Below are 15359 nucleotides of genomic sequence, written 5' to 3' on the forward strand. Positions count from 1 at the left end.
AGCCTTCTACTCATGTAAGTCAGTATTTCATGTATAAATATAAACAGTTTCCTCTGAGTAGAAATCTCTAATGGAAGTCACGGGAATGGGATTTCCTGAGTTTTAGGTGACTTTCCAAAATGATAGAAAACAAAGTTACAGACTAAGTATTCTGTAATATCTTTTGGAATATGAACCTATCTTGCACTTACTGAATTTTAAAAGTTAATGTAAGCTTTGCGCAGTGGTAATATCGTAGCCAATGAGGTTTATCCGAGGCGTGATTATTGCTAATTGAAAAGTTAATGTAAAGTTACATTTAAATTTATTGCTTGACAAATCACTGAGATGGTGTCTATTTTAACATACATATACCTCATAATTAGATTGTAAAATAATTTAGTATTCTCCCATGATCCTCAGATTCTTAAATGTATTCTCTTTGCCCAAATGCTAAATTCTAATAACTGAGCCCTTTGGTTTCTGGTTGGACACATAAAGAGCTTGCAAGTCCTAACTTCCATCCTCACAACAAAAAAGAAGCTGAAAAACTCAGCATCAACAGCTCTTCTTTGCACCATCAGAGAATCAAAGCCACAAGGTAAACTAGCACCCCAAAAGCTGGAGAGACACACTGATACAGAGAAACACAGCTTACTGGAGGCAGAACCTCCCCGCTGGAGCAGTGAACTAGTTTTAAGAGATTAAGAACTCCTGGAAGCCTAGCCTGAGGGGAACATTCTCTCCCCACTAGCCTGAATTTAAAACTGGCATATGTTTTACTTCCAGGAGCCCCACCAGGCTCTCGCTGTGAAGATCAAAGAAAAATGTTTTCATCCATCCTGATAGGGAGAGGAAAGGTAGCCTTTTTGAAATGTGCCTGCAGAGTTCTCTTCTCCTTACCAAAAGACTTCCCTCAGGGGAAACTATTTTACCAGAATCTAACCAATATGGGGGAAGGGAAACACCTACTTCCAGCCCCTTCTAGCCTTCCTGTCTCTTAGAGACAGTACACAAAATGGAAGGAAACAAAACAAGAAACAGAAAGGAATGAAAAACATTTGTGAAAGTCCTAGCCTGGGGCACAAGCTCACTAAAAAACTAAGACCTAACCATGAAACTATAGAACTCTTCCCTTCTCCTCCTTTCCCATTTGATACCGCATCAACAGAATTCCTTATAATAACAAGGGATTATAGCTAAAAAGAACTAGAAGCCTCGGACCCCTATTTAAGGGGTCTCTAGGGAAACTCAATGGCAGCGAGGGAGACAAAAACAAGAACACCAAAATAAATTGTAGCCTGTGACACCACAGTTACAACAATAGTAAACACAGGCTAACATCTAGTCATATAAACCTAAAACCTCACACTGAAGACCTATTTGCCTCAGTTCCTTTCACTTAATACATTACGTCAAGCTTTCAACAAAAAATTACAAGTCATGCTAAGAGAAAGAAGAACAGTTTGATAAGGCAATTATCAGAACTAGACTTATATGGCAGGGATGTTGTTGGAATTATTAGACCAGGAATTTGAAATATTTATAATAAATAAGTCAAGGACGCTAATGAAAAAGTGGACAACATGCAACAAAAGAACAGATGAGTAAAATAACTCTAAGAAATAATTAAAAAGAAATTGTAGAAATTAAAAACACTGAAATGGAAATGAATAATGCCTTTGATGGGCTTGTTAGCCGCCTGGACATAGCCGAGGAAAGAATCGATGAGCCTGAAGATACATCAATAGAAACTTACCAAGTGAAAAGCAAAGAGAAAAAAAAAAAGATTGAAAAAGAAAGGAACAGATTAACCAAGAAATCTGGGACAACTACAAAAAGTGTACATAGGTCTAATGGGAATATCACTTGGAGAACAAAGATAAAGGAACAGAAGAAAAACTCGAAGTGATAATGGCTGAGAATTTTCTAAAATTATTGACAGTTACCAAATCACAGATCCAGAAAGTTTACAGAATGCCAAGCAGGGTGAATACCAAAAAAATACCAAGTAGGCATATTACATTCAAACTCCAGAAAATCAAAGACAAAGATAAAATCTTGAAAGAACCCAAAGAACAAAAACAAAACTAAACCAAAACAAAACAAACAAAAGAAAAAGCCCACTTTACCAAAGAAGGACAAGAATTGCATTGGATGTCTCCTCAGAAACTGGCAAGCAAGAAGAGAGTAAAGCAGAATAAGTGTTGAAAGAAAGTAACCCAGCAACCCAGATTGCGTAGCCAGCAAAACTATTCTTCAAAAGGGAAAGAGAAATAAAGATTCTCAAACAAAAATCAAAATTCATTGCCAGTAGATCTGCCTAGCAAGAAATGTTAAAAGAAGTTCTTTAGAGAAAAGGTAAATTATGTAGTTCAGAAACTCGGGCTTACATGAAAGGAGAGTGTTACCTTCATGAATACATGAAGGGGATAATCCTGGGATAAATCCTGGGATAATCCTAGCATGTCTCCTACTACACCAGCGTGTTTAGAACTGTTGGTTTGATAGCTAGTTTCCTTCCATCAATGCAGCTCATTTCTATCGCTACTGAACAAAAACAACAAAACAAATAAAAATACTGATCATGAGAAAAGTGACACAATTGCATGACTTTTCATTTAGAACTACTCTAGGCAAGAATAGAGGTGAAAGCATTGGGATTCTTCCAACCACTCCCTTGCTGGGCCCCAAGAGGCTAAGATGGCGCCGGGTGGCCTTCTCTTCCGGATCAGGAACCCACATGGCCGACCACAAAGGCGCCAAAGTGGCGGTTTCGGTTTCCCATCAGTTTCGTTTCCCGCGAGCCTCCACCCCCTGCAGGGCGTGTCTCTCCCAACTCCCGCCGACAGGGCACATCCCCATTGGCCCCCACTTTGCTGACTTCACTTCCCTTCCCTCACCCCATATAAGCCGCTGCCCTGCTCAATAAAGCGAGATCCTGCTTCCACAGACCTCCCGAGCCTGGTGTCGTTCCTCTGCGCGGTCCGGGTTCGCGACACTCGCCATCCTGCTCAGCCCCTAGTGGGGGTCTCCGGCCGGCCCGGCGACGCGCCCCACACTCCCTGACCTACACCTATGGGAAATATTCACTGAAACAATAGGCAAATCAATTTTTATTTCTTTTATTAGAGTTGGATAAATTAAAGGAGTTGATTTCTCTCCGTTTGGTTAGTTGTTGAATTGTCATCTTTGCCATTAATACTGAGAACATAGTTTTGCAAACAATTTTCTAATATAGGTATCAGCAAATTATGGCCCCACCATTTGTTTTGTGAATCAAGTTTTATTGTAACACAGCCACACTTGTTCATTTATGTGCTGTATTATTTATGTTATATCATTATTTTGCTGTTTTTATGTTATAATCGTGAAGTAGTAAAATAATCTGGGCAACAAGACCTAGGATATTTATGATCTGACCCTTTACAGAAAAGGGTTGTTCATCGTTGTTCTAAAAGAAGAAGGGGGATGCTAGCTTATGGAAATTGTCACCTGTCTTTTGTTCTTACACTGCTGTAAGCACTGTGCAAACCAGAAATGGTGAGACCTCAATATAATGATGGTCTCTTGGTTAGACCTTTGTAATACTAACCTCAATAACTATCAGGATAATTAACTGATCTTCTCTTTCTTATAGGTGAGCAAATCACTAGTGTGTGACACTCACAACACTTGGCTCTCCTTTCAGTAGGAAAGTGACCAACCTCAGAATTCCTGCATCTATGCAGTTTGTGGTTCTGGCAGAGATTATATGTTTTCTCCCATTCCATCTAGTAGCTGCCTGGAATGTGAATAGAGTAATAAAGCTGCAGGGGAATGTATGTTTAAGTTTTCAGTCCAGTGCAAAGATCTGTTGCAAACTTAGGTCAGCCATTGTACTGGATCCCAGGTACAAGATAAGCAAGACATAGTCACAGCCATAGGACAGTTCAATGCTTACCTTAAAGAGAAACTTACTGCCTCATCACAGCAGTGAAGTTGGGCTACATCTTGGACCCTAATCAGATATCTGCTTTCTTCTAATAGAGTCTATGAAATAAAAAACAAAATCATAAACATTCATAAATTTGGAGAAAATAAAAAAGTATCCCACTGAAGAACTGTTTCATATCCCAGAAGCTGTGTTGAGTAGAACTCAGTTTAATTATGAAAAAGTGAATGTTTTTGTTATTGGCAAAACAGATTTTTTTTAGAAAGACCACAGACTTCACAATTAAAACTATATTTGAGGGTGTTGTCTAATTTTTAAAACTACTGAAATTACTGTTTTATATATAAATGCTTTAAAAGTCTTTCTAGTATTAAAAAAGAAAAAGAGGGGGTGGAAGCAGGTAAGATGGGGTCTTTGAAGAAAAGGAAGTGAATGGATTGTTACAAATTCAAAAGTTAGACCCTTGTACTGATGTAGCCATGAGATGATCACTTGATGTAAACAGTGATCTAGAGATAAACTCCAACTCTGTGAGTTCCAAGATTTTGGACTTTTTGTAATCCAAACTCCACTCTCCCTACCAAAATGTGCAGATCTGAATTCTAATAAAACAGCTCCAACTTGTTTCCCCAATTTGACCAAATAAAAATGTTTAAAATTGGTACTTTAGTTCAACATAATTCATATATTGAGCTCCTACTATAGGCCAAACATTAGATGACAAGTAAATTGTAGCTCATGTCTGATGACGTTAACACGTTTGTAAAAAAAAAGTGTGACAGAGATGTTCAGGGTGCCTCAGGATACCCAAGATGGGGCTTGGGGAGAGGGGCTCACAGCTGGAGATGTTGGGGAAACTTTACAAGGAAGATGATGATTGAACTGGATTTTTAAAGGATGGATAGTTTATCCAGTGGAGTGAGAAAGGCAATTTCAAGAAGGAAAAAGCACGGACAAAGCACAAATGTGTGGAGAAAGGCTAACATTATTGGAGGACTAAGTTGATTTGCGTCATCTGATCGTGAAGTGGAAGGCAAGGCAGTAAGAGAGAAGGTAGACTGGGACCAGATGATATTCTATAGGGAACAACTAAAACCTAAAAATTTTTTCAGATATCCTCAGGGCACAGAATCCTACACCAGGCACGATGTATAGGAAGATAATAAAACAATAGAATACATGGTCCCTTTCCCAAAAGGAGGTCATGTTCACAGAAGTACCAGTTAAGGAGCTAAGACTGCAGCCAAGTTATGGGATAGGATCAAGTCCACCTGTGTGTCTTCTCATATGCCTCTTTACAGCTAGCAAGGATGGGAACTGGGAAGGCTTGCCAGCACACAGCACGCAGCAGGCATGCAACAGATGGTAGCTGAATTGAAATCGACAAGCCTCCTTTTGCCAGTAACTTGAGGATATATTCATGAGCATGAGATGCAGTGAGTATGTCCGAATACGTACCGGGCATCCCCAGACGATTCTCTGTATTTCTGACAGCTGATCTTTCATACCGATGTTGTGCTTCATCTAGTAAACAAAGGGATTTTAGGCAAACTGAAATTATGAGATTTTTATATGTAAAAATAGATTTAAATATTTTATGGCTCTTGTACACGGCTCGGGATTTTCATACACTTTAATAAGAATCTCAATTTTGTGCCCCCAGTGTTTGAAGACAAAGAGGCAAGTGACAAGACTGTGTTCACAATCTTCAGGGCAAAAGAGGTTATCGGTCTACATTCAGCCCAGATGCCTGTGTAATATGCACATCACAACAATATTTTCAGAATGATAGTACTATCTTCCAAGATGCTGAATTCTTTCAGAGAATAATTATGATTGCGATCTTTACTGAGGCGGGAAAGTTCATTCATAAGAAGTACCCTCAAAAACAAAGGATTTTACTTTTTTTTTCTTTTCGTTGTCTAGAAAAATCAATCCAAATATTCAATTCTTTACACTTTCATATTAATAAAAGTTTTATTGCACTTATCCAGGTATCTAAAAACATTCTGTCTCATGTTGTTTGGCTTTGAATAGACCTTCTTAGTGCTCAAAATCACTGAACCCAATCATTTCACATTAAGAGGAAGAAAAACTTTGAAGTATGCCACGAAGGGATAAGATATTTCAGGATCTTTGAGTCAGTACGGAAAAGTATTGTAACATTTGTAAAGGACACGAACGCTCATCAGCCCCCAACCTCATCTATGTAACTTTTATATGTTTTGAGTTGGTCAATGGCAGCGGTCAGGCTCCCACGGTCAGCGTGTCCTGCGGGAGTGTGAAGCCTCAGAGCATAGAGAAGATTCATATACTCTTCAAATCTTCGCGATGGGTACAAAAGCAGCTCCGGGAGGCTGTATGAGGCAGAGCAAAGGGAACCCTGGTTGCTCTCTGAAGGACAAAGTGTGCCATGTCCTTGGGCGCCCCCGCGGTGCACTCCCTCAGAACTTACCTCAGCATTTTGGTAACAACGGTCTTATCACGTCTCTTCAGGAAAGCTCGGAATGCTGGTGTCATTTCTCTGGACTAAAGGTGAGCATTATGTCAAAATTTTGCTCTGTAGTACAGTTGGCAAGCCTTCTGTTCCGCCAGACAAGCATGATCTATGAAGCACTCAAAGCAAAAGGGCAACAACTACCTCGAACCCCAGTACGGCTAGTCCTATCGAGACTTACTAATATACTAAGCACAGTGTATTAATTATATCGTAAATTAACCCTATTCCGTAAACTTAATCATTATAGACAAAATGGACTTTGCCACCAGCTAGGCCTGGATTAACATTACAATTCTAATTGAATTCTATCTAATTCTACGAGGCCCTGTCAAGTTATTTAACTTCTCCAAGCCTGAGCTTTTGCATGGATTACGCTACCTAACTCTTGTGGGTGAGGGGAACAATCCTATCTGTAAGGATCCTGCCCGTCAGGCAGTAAATGCTATCTCCACAGTAAGAAACTATTAATAGTATTCACTGTAATGCTGCAGTTAACTATGTTTTCCATAGTAACATCATCAGGGGGCTCCACTCTGCTAAATATCTGTTTTAAAGTATCCTTTCATCACTGTTAGAGCACTCAGGAAGTGACCGTACAGAAGTGCCTCAGAGATGCCAGGAATGCATCAAATAGTCACAGGATGTAATATTAACAGCTCACGTTTACTGACTATTTATCTGCACACCCCATGCTGGTGAAATAGATATCACTATTATCCCTAACTAACAATTTTAGTATCAATTTATAATATTATGTGACACTTTGCTTCCATTCTTGTTCTAAAGGCTGGTTCTCTGCAATGGCCTTATTCACTCAACTTTCACATAATCATTGTCCAGCAGTATTTAAACTCCCTTTGTGGGGTCAGAATGAAACTACAAAGGGAGACATCTGAGGTCAGGACTTGTCCAGAGGCATCCAGGCCTGCCCCTGAGGGCCTCAGTCCGGACAGGTGGACACGGTCCAAGTAAATATAGTGGATGCTAGCGGAAGTGCAAGGGACACTCTTCTGCTCCACTTTTGACGCACATTGAAGAGGAAGAAAGAGAGCTCACTGCCTTCGGAAGAGAGCCCAGCAAAAGCGGTGAGTGGCACAGAGGGGAGCCGAAGATTCCTGCCCAGACTACATACGGCTTAAGTCATGAAGGGAAAAATTGTTTATCACGAACTCTCCAAGCAATGGAAGACAAAGAAATCCTTATTTCATAGTGAGATTTCACAAACGGAGTGTCCTTATTCCAAGAAGCGTATGGATTATTAATTCTTTTTCTCCATAAGAGCCTTGAACTCATCCAAGCTGCAGAGCACTGTGTTGGCAGAGTAGAATCAAGGCTCTCGCTCCTGCTTCGACCCATTGTGAAACATTTCTCTGTAACTGAACCACAGAGTATTGGGGCAGGTAGATGAAAACCTGACAGTTTGTATGATTAGCTCAGCCCAACAACAAGTTCCTGGGTCCCACCGTATCAAGCACTGTGTTAACCCTTAGTGATACAAAATTAAGTCGGTCAGGGGCCCCCGTCCTCAAAGAGCTCACGGTCACCTGGAAACTAAGAGTGGGGAAGAAGTCTTTCCTGTTAATCCTAGTCCTTTGGATTGCACACAAAAGTTCCTTCCAAGCTCAGAAAGTCTCATTCAGGCCTGAGTGATAACTCAATCATTACCTTCTCTATAGTTCTCAGAACAACCGGGTAATTGTTGAAGAAATTGGTATATGTGTTCAGCTGGCTTCCAAACTTGAGGAATAGTTCTCCCACGCAGTGGGCTGGGCTCCACTCCTGTAGTCTGTCTCTCAGATGGTCTAGAAACTGCCTGCCGTATGAGAAAAGCACGCCTGTGAAATACGGGCCTGGAATAACCTAGAAACTTAAAAAATGAAAATAAATTAGTTGTCGATTGTGCAACCTAGCCAGGCTTTTGTCCGATCTGTCTGCCTGACACATAGCAGGGCAGGAGGTTGACTCTGGGGGATTCTTGCCTTTTCCTCTTAATTCCCTGAGTCGGAGCCCCAGGCTGGCCTCCACAGGGCTGACCCTTGACTGTCCCACTCCCACGTGGCCAGCCAGGCAGACGGGGAAGGTTTCTTACAGTCCTCAGAGGAGAGGGCTCAACTCACTTCAAATCCTATAACTCCTGAGCGGCCCACTGCTGTGGACCTGGTGTCACCCGTCATTCAGCCGTCACAGGCCTTGAAACAGGGACGAGGCCTAGTCCGACCTCTTCCTTCTGCAGGGCCTGGGGCCCAGGGAGGGTGAGGAGCATCCGAGTTACCCAGAGAGATACTGGCGGAGTGGCCCGGTGTATCTGTGCCCGCACCCATGATCACTTTTCTGTGTGATCCTTCTTGAAACAATATGTTGTCATTCAGCTGACCCCCGGCCCTGGTTCTCTCAGCCCAGGATCCCATGAAACCCCTCGTTTTCTTTCCCTTTGCTCAACTGGACGCTGCTGACTAAGAACGGTGCCAGACCATTCTCCTTCCTCCTGCTTTGGGGTGAACAATGCATGGAATAGAGAACCCCCAGACCCGGAGCCCCCCTCCGGGAACTGTGGTGTGGAAATGAGGCGGGGGTCGTCCCGGGGCCTCCTCACTATCGCTCGCAGCCCTGTGGCAAGAGCCCTCTCTTCTGAGACGATTAGGGGCTCCACGAAGCGGCCCCTTGGTACAGCTTTTGAAACAACTAAGTGTGGGTTCTTCCAATGGCATCATGGGTATTTGAAAAAGTGCCTCTTCAGTGTTTACCTATTGAGACTTAAAATCTGCAAAATATCTGAGAAAATGATGTGGATGTTTGCAGCACTGAGAATCGCTCTGTTTGATGACAAGGCTGCTTTCAGGGGCAATACGTAGACATCTCTCACAATTTCCAGCATCTGCACGTATTTTCTCTCGCTCTGTAAGAGTTCCCCTGCAACTCTCGATCGCTTCTCAGCTGAGTCCATCCGGAGCTTTCTCTCCTGTAGAAAGGCATGAGGAACTCAAAGGTTACTGGGTTACAGCCTCAAAGACCCTGAAAAGTCCAAGGTGGTAGAGAAACGATAGGCTGAACAGTCAGGCAGTGACTCACTCTATGAAATACTATAAACACACTGTTCTTGGTTAAGTTTTATCTAAGGAGTTAAAAAAAAATTGTATCCCATCTGGCAGCTGACTTGGAACCCATGTTACATTTTTATGCATACAATTTTTTTTTTTTAAATATTGGCGTTCTCCAATATTGATAATCATTTTGAATAAAGGTTTCCATTTGGAACCTTTCGTTGTTGTCTTAAAACAAACGTCAGGTGTTTATGACCAATAGTGAGATGAGATGCTGTCATACTCACGGCACAACCTGAGCCCCCTCGGCCTTGGTGATTCCTGGGGATGGATCTGAGGGTGTGCGAGTGCCCATGCCGCGAGGTCCACACCTGTGCCTTGAGCACCAGGTGGATTTGCTCAGTGTTGGGGGGACGGTGGGGAAGGAGCCTGGGATTGAGGCCTGAGGGATTCACGTGTCTCTGCCCCTGGCTGTCGGCCCTTAGGGAAGTTAAGTGTTCTAACTTGAGCTCCTCATCTACAAAATGGGGTTGTTAACATCCACCTTAAAGGATTCCGAGAAGGAAAATACCATGATGAATTCTTTCATGAGGGGAGGGGTGAAAAGTGTGTGCGGTGCCGGAGGACAGGACAGGCCCCAGGCTCTGTCTGCCTGCAGCCTCCTCCCTGCTCTACCCTTTGCAGACAGAAAGACGGCCCTGAAATTTATATGGGTCATACCCAGCCTTTGAAGTCAGACCACCTGTCGGTAGGGTAGTTAGAAACTGTGACCCATTGCTTTAAATCCTGTCTTCGTGTCCTATTAGAAGATCCAGGTAGCACCAAGATGGCTCTTGCTCCCAAGACACACACTTGGTCCTCTTGGTTCGACTTCTTTTCAGACCAGGACTTACTCAAAAGAAAAATCTACCCTTGGATTCCCCCCTCAATTATATTTAGGATTGATTTTGGTTTTTTTTGTTGTTGTTGTTGTTTTTATTTAATTTCCCTAAGGGAAACTTTCAAGAAAAAAAAAGAATTAACCATAATAAAGACTGAAGCCTTTTTTTTTTTTTTTTTTTTGGTCAGGAGCAAAACAAATGGAAAATTCTCACTGTGTAAGGGTGGGCTTACCAGTTTAATCAGCATCTCCAAATTTGGATCATTGTTGCTGAGACTTGATTTTGTGTCCTGTGGTTTGTCTTCTAGAACATTTCTTTCCTGAAGATTCAATGCAAAGCTGATTATTTGGGGACAGGCCTTGAGCTGTCTGAACGGCCAGCGGGTGCTGTGCCCTTAGGAGGCTCCAGTAGCTGTCTGCACTGAACCACGCTGTACCCCGAATACAATGAATGAAGCATTTGACACATGCGATGACTCTCTTATATTAAATCTTACATTGAGAAAAAAAAAATAAACTTCAGCTTCCTAAGAACTACATTATACTTGACAAACAAAATTCAGGGCAGCCCCCTTTTCCCCCCGGGGAGGCAGGGGACTGATGCTCAAGGAATCCCACCCAATCCCGGCTTCTGCCTCATTTCGTCCCTTGTCACCTGAGGGCAAATGGCTTATCTTTTGAAATTGCCAGAAGAAAGCTCAGCACTTTGTAAAATCCACCCCTTTTTTTAACTAATGAAAATGTGTCAGAAACAGTTCTCACGCTCTCTCTAGACCTGTTTCCACATTTAAATATAGCTTATTCCTTCTTCACTTTCCTTGTTAGCTGTTCTTGTGGCTTCCATATAAATTAGCACATTAGAAAAAATAGTCCTGGGGTGCCTGGGAGGCTAAGTGGGATAAGCCACTGACTCTTGGTTTTGGCTCAGGTCATGATCTCAGGGTCGTGAGATGCAGCCCTGTGTCAGGATCCGCACTGGGCAAGGAGCCTGCTTAAGATTTTCTCTCTCACATTCCCTCTGCCCCAACTCCTTGGCTCTATCTCTCAAAACAAACAAAACACAACAGTCCCACCTGCTGCCTGCGGGGTCCACCCAAACAATGGAACAATGGCCCCCCCCCCAGGTTGACATTCCCGATTACCACAGCTGCCCTTCCCCGTTAGGGACAAAACTACTCATGGTAATCCCTTAAGATCTACGGGTGAGACTGGAAGAAAAACATCAATTAATAGCCAAGACTTTTTTGTTTTGCCTTACTCTCCTCAGACAAAATGGAATTTTCATTTTGTATCTGCAGCCGTGCTTTATGGCTGCCCGAAGCCTTTGTGTAAGAGCCAAGGTCCCCCAGTGCAGCAGGCAGACTTCTCCCCAGTTTGCACTTTTTTCCCCCAAGAGAAGGTGGGGAGTAGGGGTGGGGGTAGGGCGTGCAGTGAGAGCCAGAAAGAGAATCTCAAACAGGCTCCAGCCCAACGCAGACTCCACGCTCGATCTCACTATCCTGAGATCAGACCTGCAGTGAAATCAAAGGTCAGATGTTTCACTGACTAAGCCACCAGTCGCCCCTAGACGATTTTTACATAAAGATGTCATCCCTTACTTTGTTTTCAGGTATGAATTCAGAGGAAGTAACAGGAACAGCAAACTTGGCACATTTATAACGGAACTCTTATTTTTGGGTTGGTGGGCCTTTGCCTAGGCTCTCTCCCTGAGACCTCTGATTCCATGGTGGGAATCTTCCTACCTTGTCTGCCTTTTCCAGATACATCCTAGTTATTGCTGATGCTTTTCCCAGAAGACACTCAGCCCCTAAATTAGGGGCCAGAAGTTGTTGTGCACATGACAGGTAGAACTCAGGGACCACTACAATTCTGGCTGTGGCCTCTCACTGTGGCTGTAGAGTATCAGGGTAAACACCCCAGCTAGGCCAAGCCGGGAGTGAGTACAGACTGGGCAGTAGTGGATGGGTAGGATCTGACTGGACAGAGGGTAGGGACACAGACAGACAGGCACACATACACACCTATCTATATGTACTTATATGGGTAGAGTCTGGGCCTTCTGGAGGGAGGGAAGGCCCTGTCTGGTCATGGCTTTGCACACAGCTCCATGTGTGTGTCTCTGGTCCTGGGTTTGGCAAGCAAGCTCTCTGATGGGACCCCTATGGAAGGGTCTTTAAAACAGTTTTCTCAGTAAACGCCATTACTGCCCATTCCTAGGGCTGTGAGTTTTGGTGTGCCCTTCAGAGTAAATATCTACCGTTTAAAAAATAAACTCTAATGTGTGCAGAAACTCAGTTTCTCTATTTTATCTTAATTCGGTTACCTACGTTTAAGCCATGGTTTTTCGTCCTGAAAGTCCCCAATTTTGTTTCATGGGCTTTGTGCACAACCTCTTAAGTGTTAAATGATAGAAAACCAAATAAGAATCTAATACATACCTTGTGTAATTTGATTTTTTTTCTTTTTTTAAGAAATCCTAGGCATTACAGTCTTCCACTTCTGTAGATTTATTACAGGTGGGTGGTGTCACACTAGCAGGCCTGTTTTCCTGCAGCAAGGCGACTTCAAGCCCAAACCTGCTATACTATTTTATTCAAGTGATTAGGTGTTTAGGTCAATAGTAGGTTGGAAAGACCCAACTCACAGTGAATCTTATCTGCCAGAGGATAGAATGCAAGTGTCTTTGAGAGGAAATGCTCCTAGTGACCATTCTTTGAGGTTTCAGAGTTTCCAGACATGGTTCTTGCCAATTGTCTTACAAATGGAAAAGAAACACTTCAGAGGAGGAAGTGCTGATCATTTTTGCCCCCTCTGCTTCCTTCTAGTGTTCAGGCTTCAAAGAGGAACATTCCTGGGGTCTATGTGCCTGGGGTTGAGGGTGACAGCTGCACCCTTAAGAATAAAGGGGAAGCGCGGGGAAGAACCTCAGAAAGATTTCCAGGGAGTCAGGAATGACACAGACTTTGTGAGGGCTTCAGAAGAATTTGGACCCTGTGGGGTGCAGTTGCACGTTGGGCATCCCCCTTTGGGAAGTAGGAGAACACCGGTGGTTCTAGAGCCCAGAGAGCTGTTTTCCAAAGGCTTTCACAGGCTGAAGGATGAATGGAGATAACATCCACCTTTTTGGGAGACTAATCCCCACCTATCTCAAAAGATAGCAGCTGCCATAATAAGGTAAAAGGTCTCGAGAAGCAAAAGGAAAAATCTCGATTAAATACCCACTTTGGTGTTCCGATTCCCTCCTGTGCACCCCGGTAACAGGCACCAATCATCCTGTGTATCATCCGCTTCTGTGCAGGCTTTATCGACCTCAACGCAGGGACTGTCTTACTGTGTTGTCTGTTTCCAGGGTACAACACAGTGCCTTGCATTCCCATCAATACTTAGAGAACGGAACTGGGAAGACTGAGAGGTGCGGCGGGGGGCACATAGTTAACTGCTAACTGAGAAACTGTCTGTGATGGTTAATTTTGTGTCAACATGACTGGGCCACGGGGTGCCAAGACATTTGGTCAAATCACTCTGGGTGTGTCTGTGAGGGTGTTTTTGATGAGATTGCCACTGAAATAGGCAGACCGAGTGATGCACCTTGCCCCTCCATAATGTGGGTGGGCCTGATGCAATTAGTTGAATGACCATAGAATGAAAAGCCTGGACCTCCCTCAAGTAAGAGAGAATTCCCCCTGCCTGATCATCTTCAAACTGAGATACTGGTTTTCTCCTGCCTTTGGACTTGAGCTGGAACATCAGCTCTTCCTGGGTCTTGAGCCTGCCAGCTTTTGGACTAGAACTGTACTATTGGCTTTCCTGGGTGTATCTCCAGCTTATAGGCTCATCCTGCAGATTTTATGACTTCTTAGCTTCCATAATTATGTGAGCCAATTTCTTATAACAAATCTGTGTTATATACACATACATGTATACATATATACATGTATATATGTGTATGCTATTAGCATATACGTGTATATATGTATATATGTTTATATGTATATATGTATATACGTGTATATATGTATGCTATTAGCATATATGTGTATACATAGTAAACTATGTATATAGTATTCTACATACTATATAATATTATATGATATACTTACATAGTATAGTATATATGGTATAGGATATTATATACTACTGTATATATATAGCATACTTATAAATTATAAATACACACACATATACACACACACACACGCACACACATACATATACTATTTGTTCTGGTTCTCTGGAGAATCCTGAGTGGCGCATGGTCCATGAGAGTTTCCCGACCTAGCGCAAGGCACATGAAGCAAGCAGGGCTCTGGCTTAAAAAGGCTCAGATGTCCCTGGAAATGTGTTAGGACTCTTCTTGGAAAGGAAGCTTATGCTTGGGAAATATAAGTCACCTTGGCGGGGAGGACCGTGAAAGCCAGGATCCTTCCCTGGTAACGGGCGCACACCTGCGGGCCTGCCATGTTGCTGCGCAGGTCTGCAGCCTGGCCGAGGGGACGCCGCACCCAGCAGCCCACCTTGTTTGCCCTTCCCTGCACTGTGCTGTCTTCGAAAGACGTGTGAGCAGAAGCTTCCGGAATAGCAGGTTAATAGGGCAACAAATTATTTGTCTGCTTGATAGAACTCCCAGGTGTATTCCTACCAATAGTTTCCATGGGGCTGGGGTGGCATCCCCAGCCTTCGATCATCCTAGAGCTGATTTTTCTATGAGCGTCACGTGGTTCTGAAATGACATTTTCATAGCAACCAGCTCTCTGAAGGACAAGGCAATTTTCCGTGTTTTCCGAATCCTGATTATTTCACGGAACCAAGGGGGATGGCTGGGTTCTGAACATACTACTGGCAAAATTATTCTGGTTTGCTTGAAGAACTGGTTTTCAAAGCCACTTTTTTTTTTTTCCTTTTAAGTATTGGAATCTCAACTAAGAAAAGAAGATCGTGCCCTTATTTCACCAAAAATGTGTCCTAAGCTGCAAATGAAAACACTCTCTTCCGTCTGTGCCAGGGCTCTGCCCAGTGAGCGGATCC

The 15359-nt window shown here is 43.0% G+C and overlaps 1 protein-coding gene and 1 non-coding gene across 14 annotated transcripts in view; one reads left to right on the forward strand and one right to left on the reverse strand.

The window, feature by feature from the left end:
* Positions 1 to 15359, reverse strand: part of ECT2L (epithelial cell transforming 2 like) — a 74455-nt gene that overhangs the window by 7161 nt on the left and 51935 nt on the right. For 2 of the 13 annotated variants that reach the window (XM_004740307.3, XM_004740306.3), the window contains 7 exons: positions 10568 to 10654; positions 9158 to 9372; positions 8079 to 8226; positions 6369 to 6442; positions 6114 to 6270; positions 5372 to 5437; positions 3923 to 4011 (listed from right to left, as the gene is read on the reverse strand). In XM_004740307.3, the coding sequence (XP_004740364.1) occupies positions 3923 to 4011; positions 5372 to 5437; positions 6114 to 6270; positions 6369 to 6442; positions 8079 to 8226; positions 9158 to 9372; positions 10568 to 10654 (836 nt within the window). Of the gene's footprint in view, positions 1 to 2401; positions 3056 to 3686; positions 3764 to 3922; positions 4012 to 5371; positions 5438 to 6113; positions 6271 to 6368; positions 6530 to 8078; positions 8227 to 9157; positions 9373 to 10567; positions 10655 to 15359 lie in introns of those variants that run through there. The other 11 variants (XM_013064206.2, XM_004740308.3, XR_006602328.1 and 8 more) reach the window with 10 other exon arrangements.
* LOC123387863 lies at positions 213 to 355 on the forward strand. The gene has a single exon (XR_006602363.1). It is a non-coding gene; the product is annotated as a U4 spliceosomal RNA (small nuclear RNA).

Source organism: Mustela putorius, unplaced genomic scaffold (genome assembly GCF_011764305.1).
Source record: "Mustela putorius furo isolate JIRA1106 unplaced genomic scaffold, ASM1176430v1.1 tig00003863_pilon_pilon_pilon, whole genome shotgun sequence".
In the NCBI taxonomy this organism is placed as follows: Eukaryota; Metazoa; Chordata; class Mammalia; order Carnivora; family Mustelidae; genus Mustela; species Mustela putorius.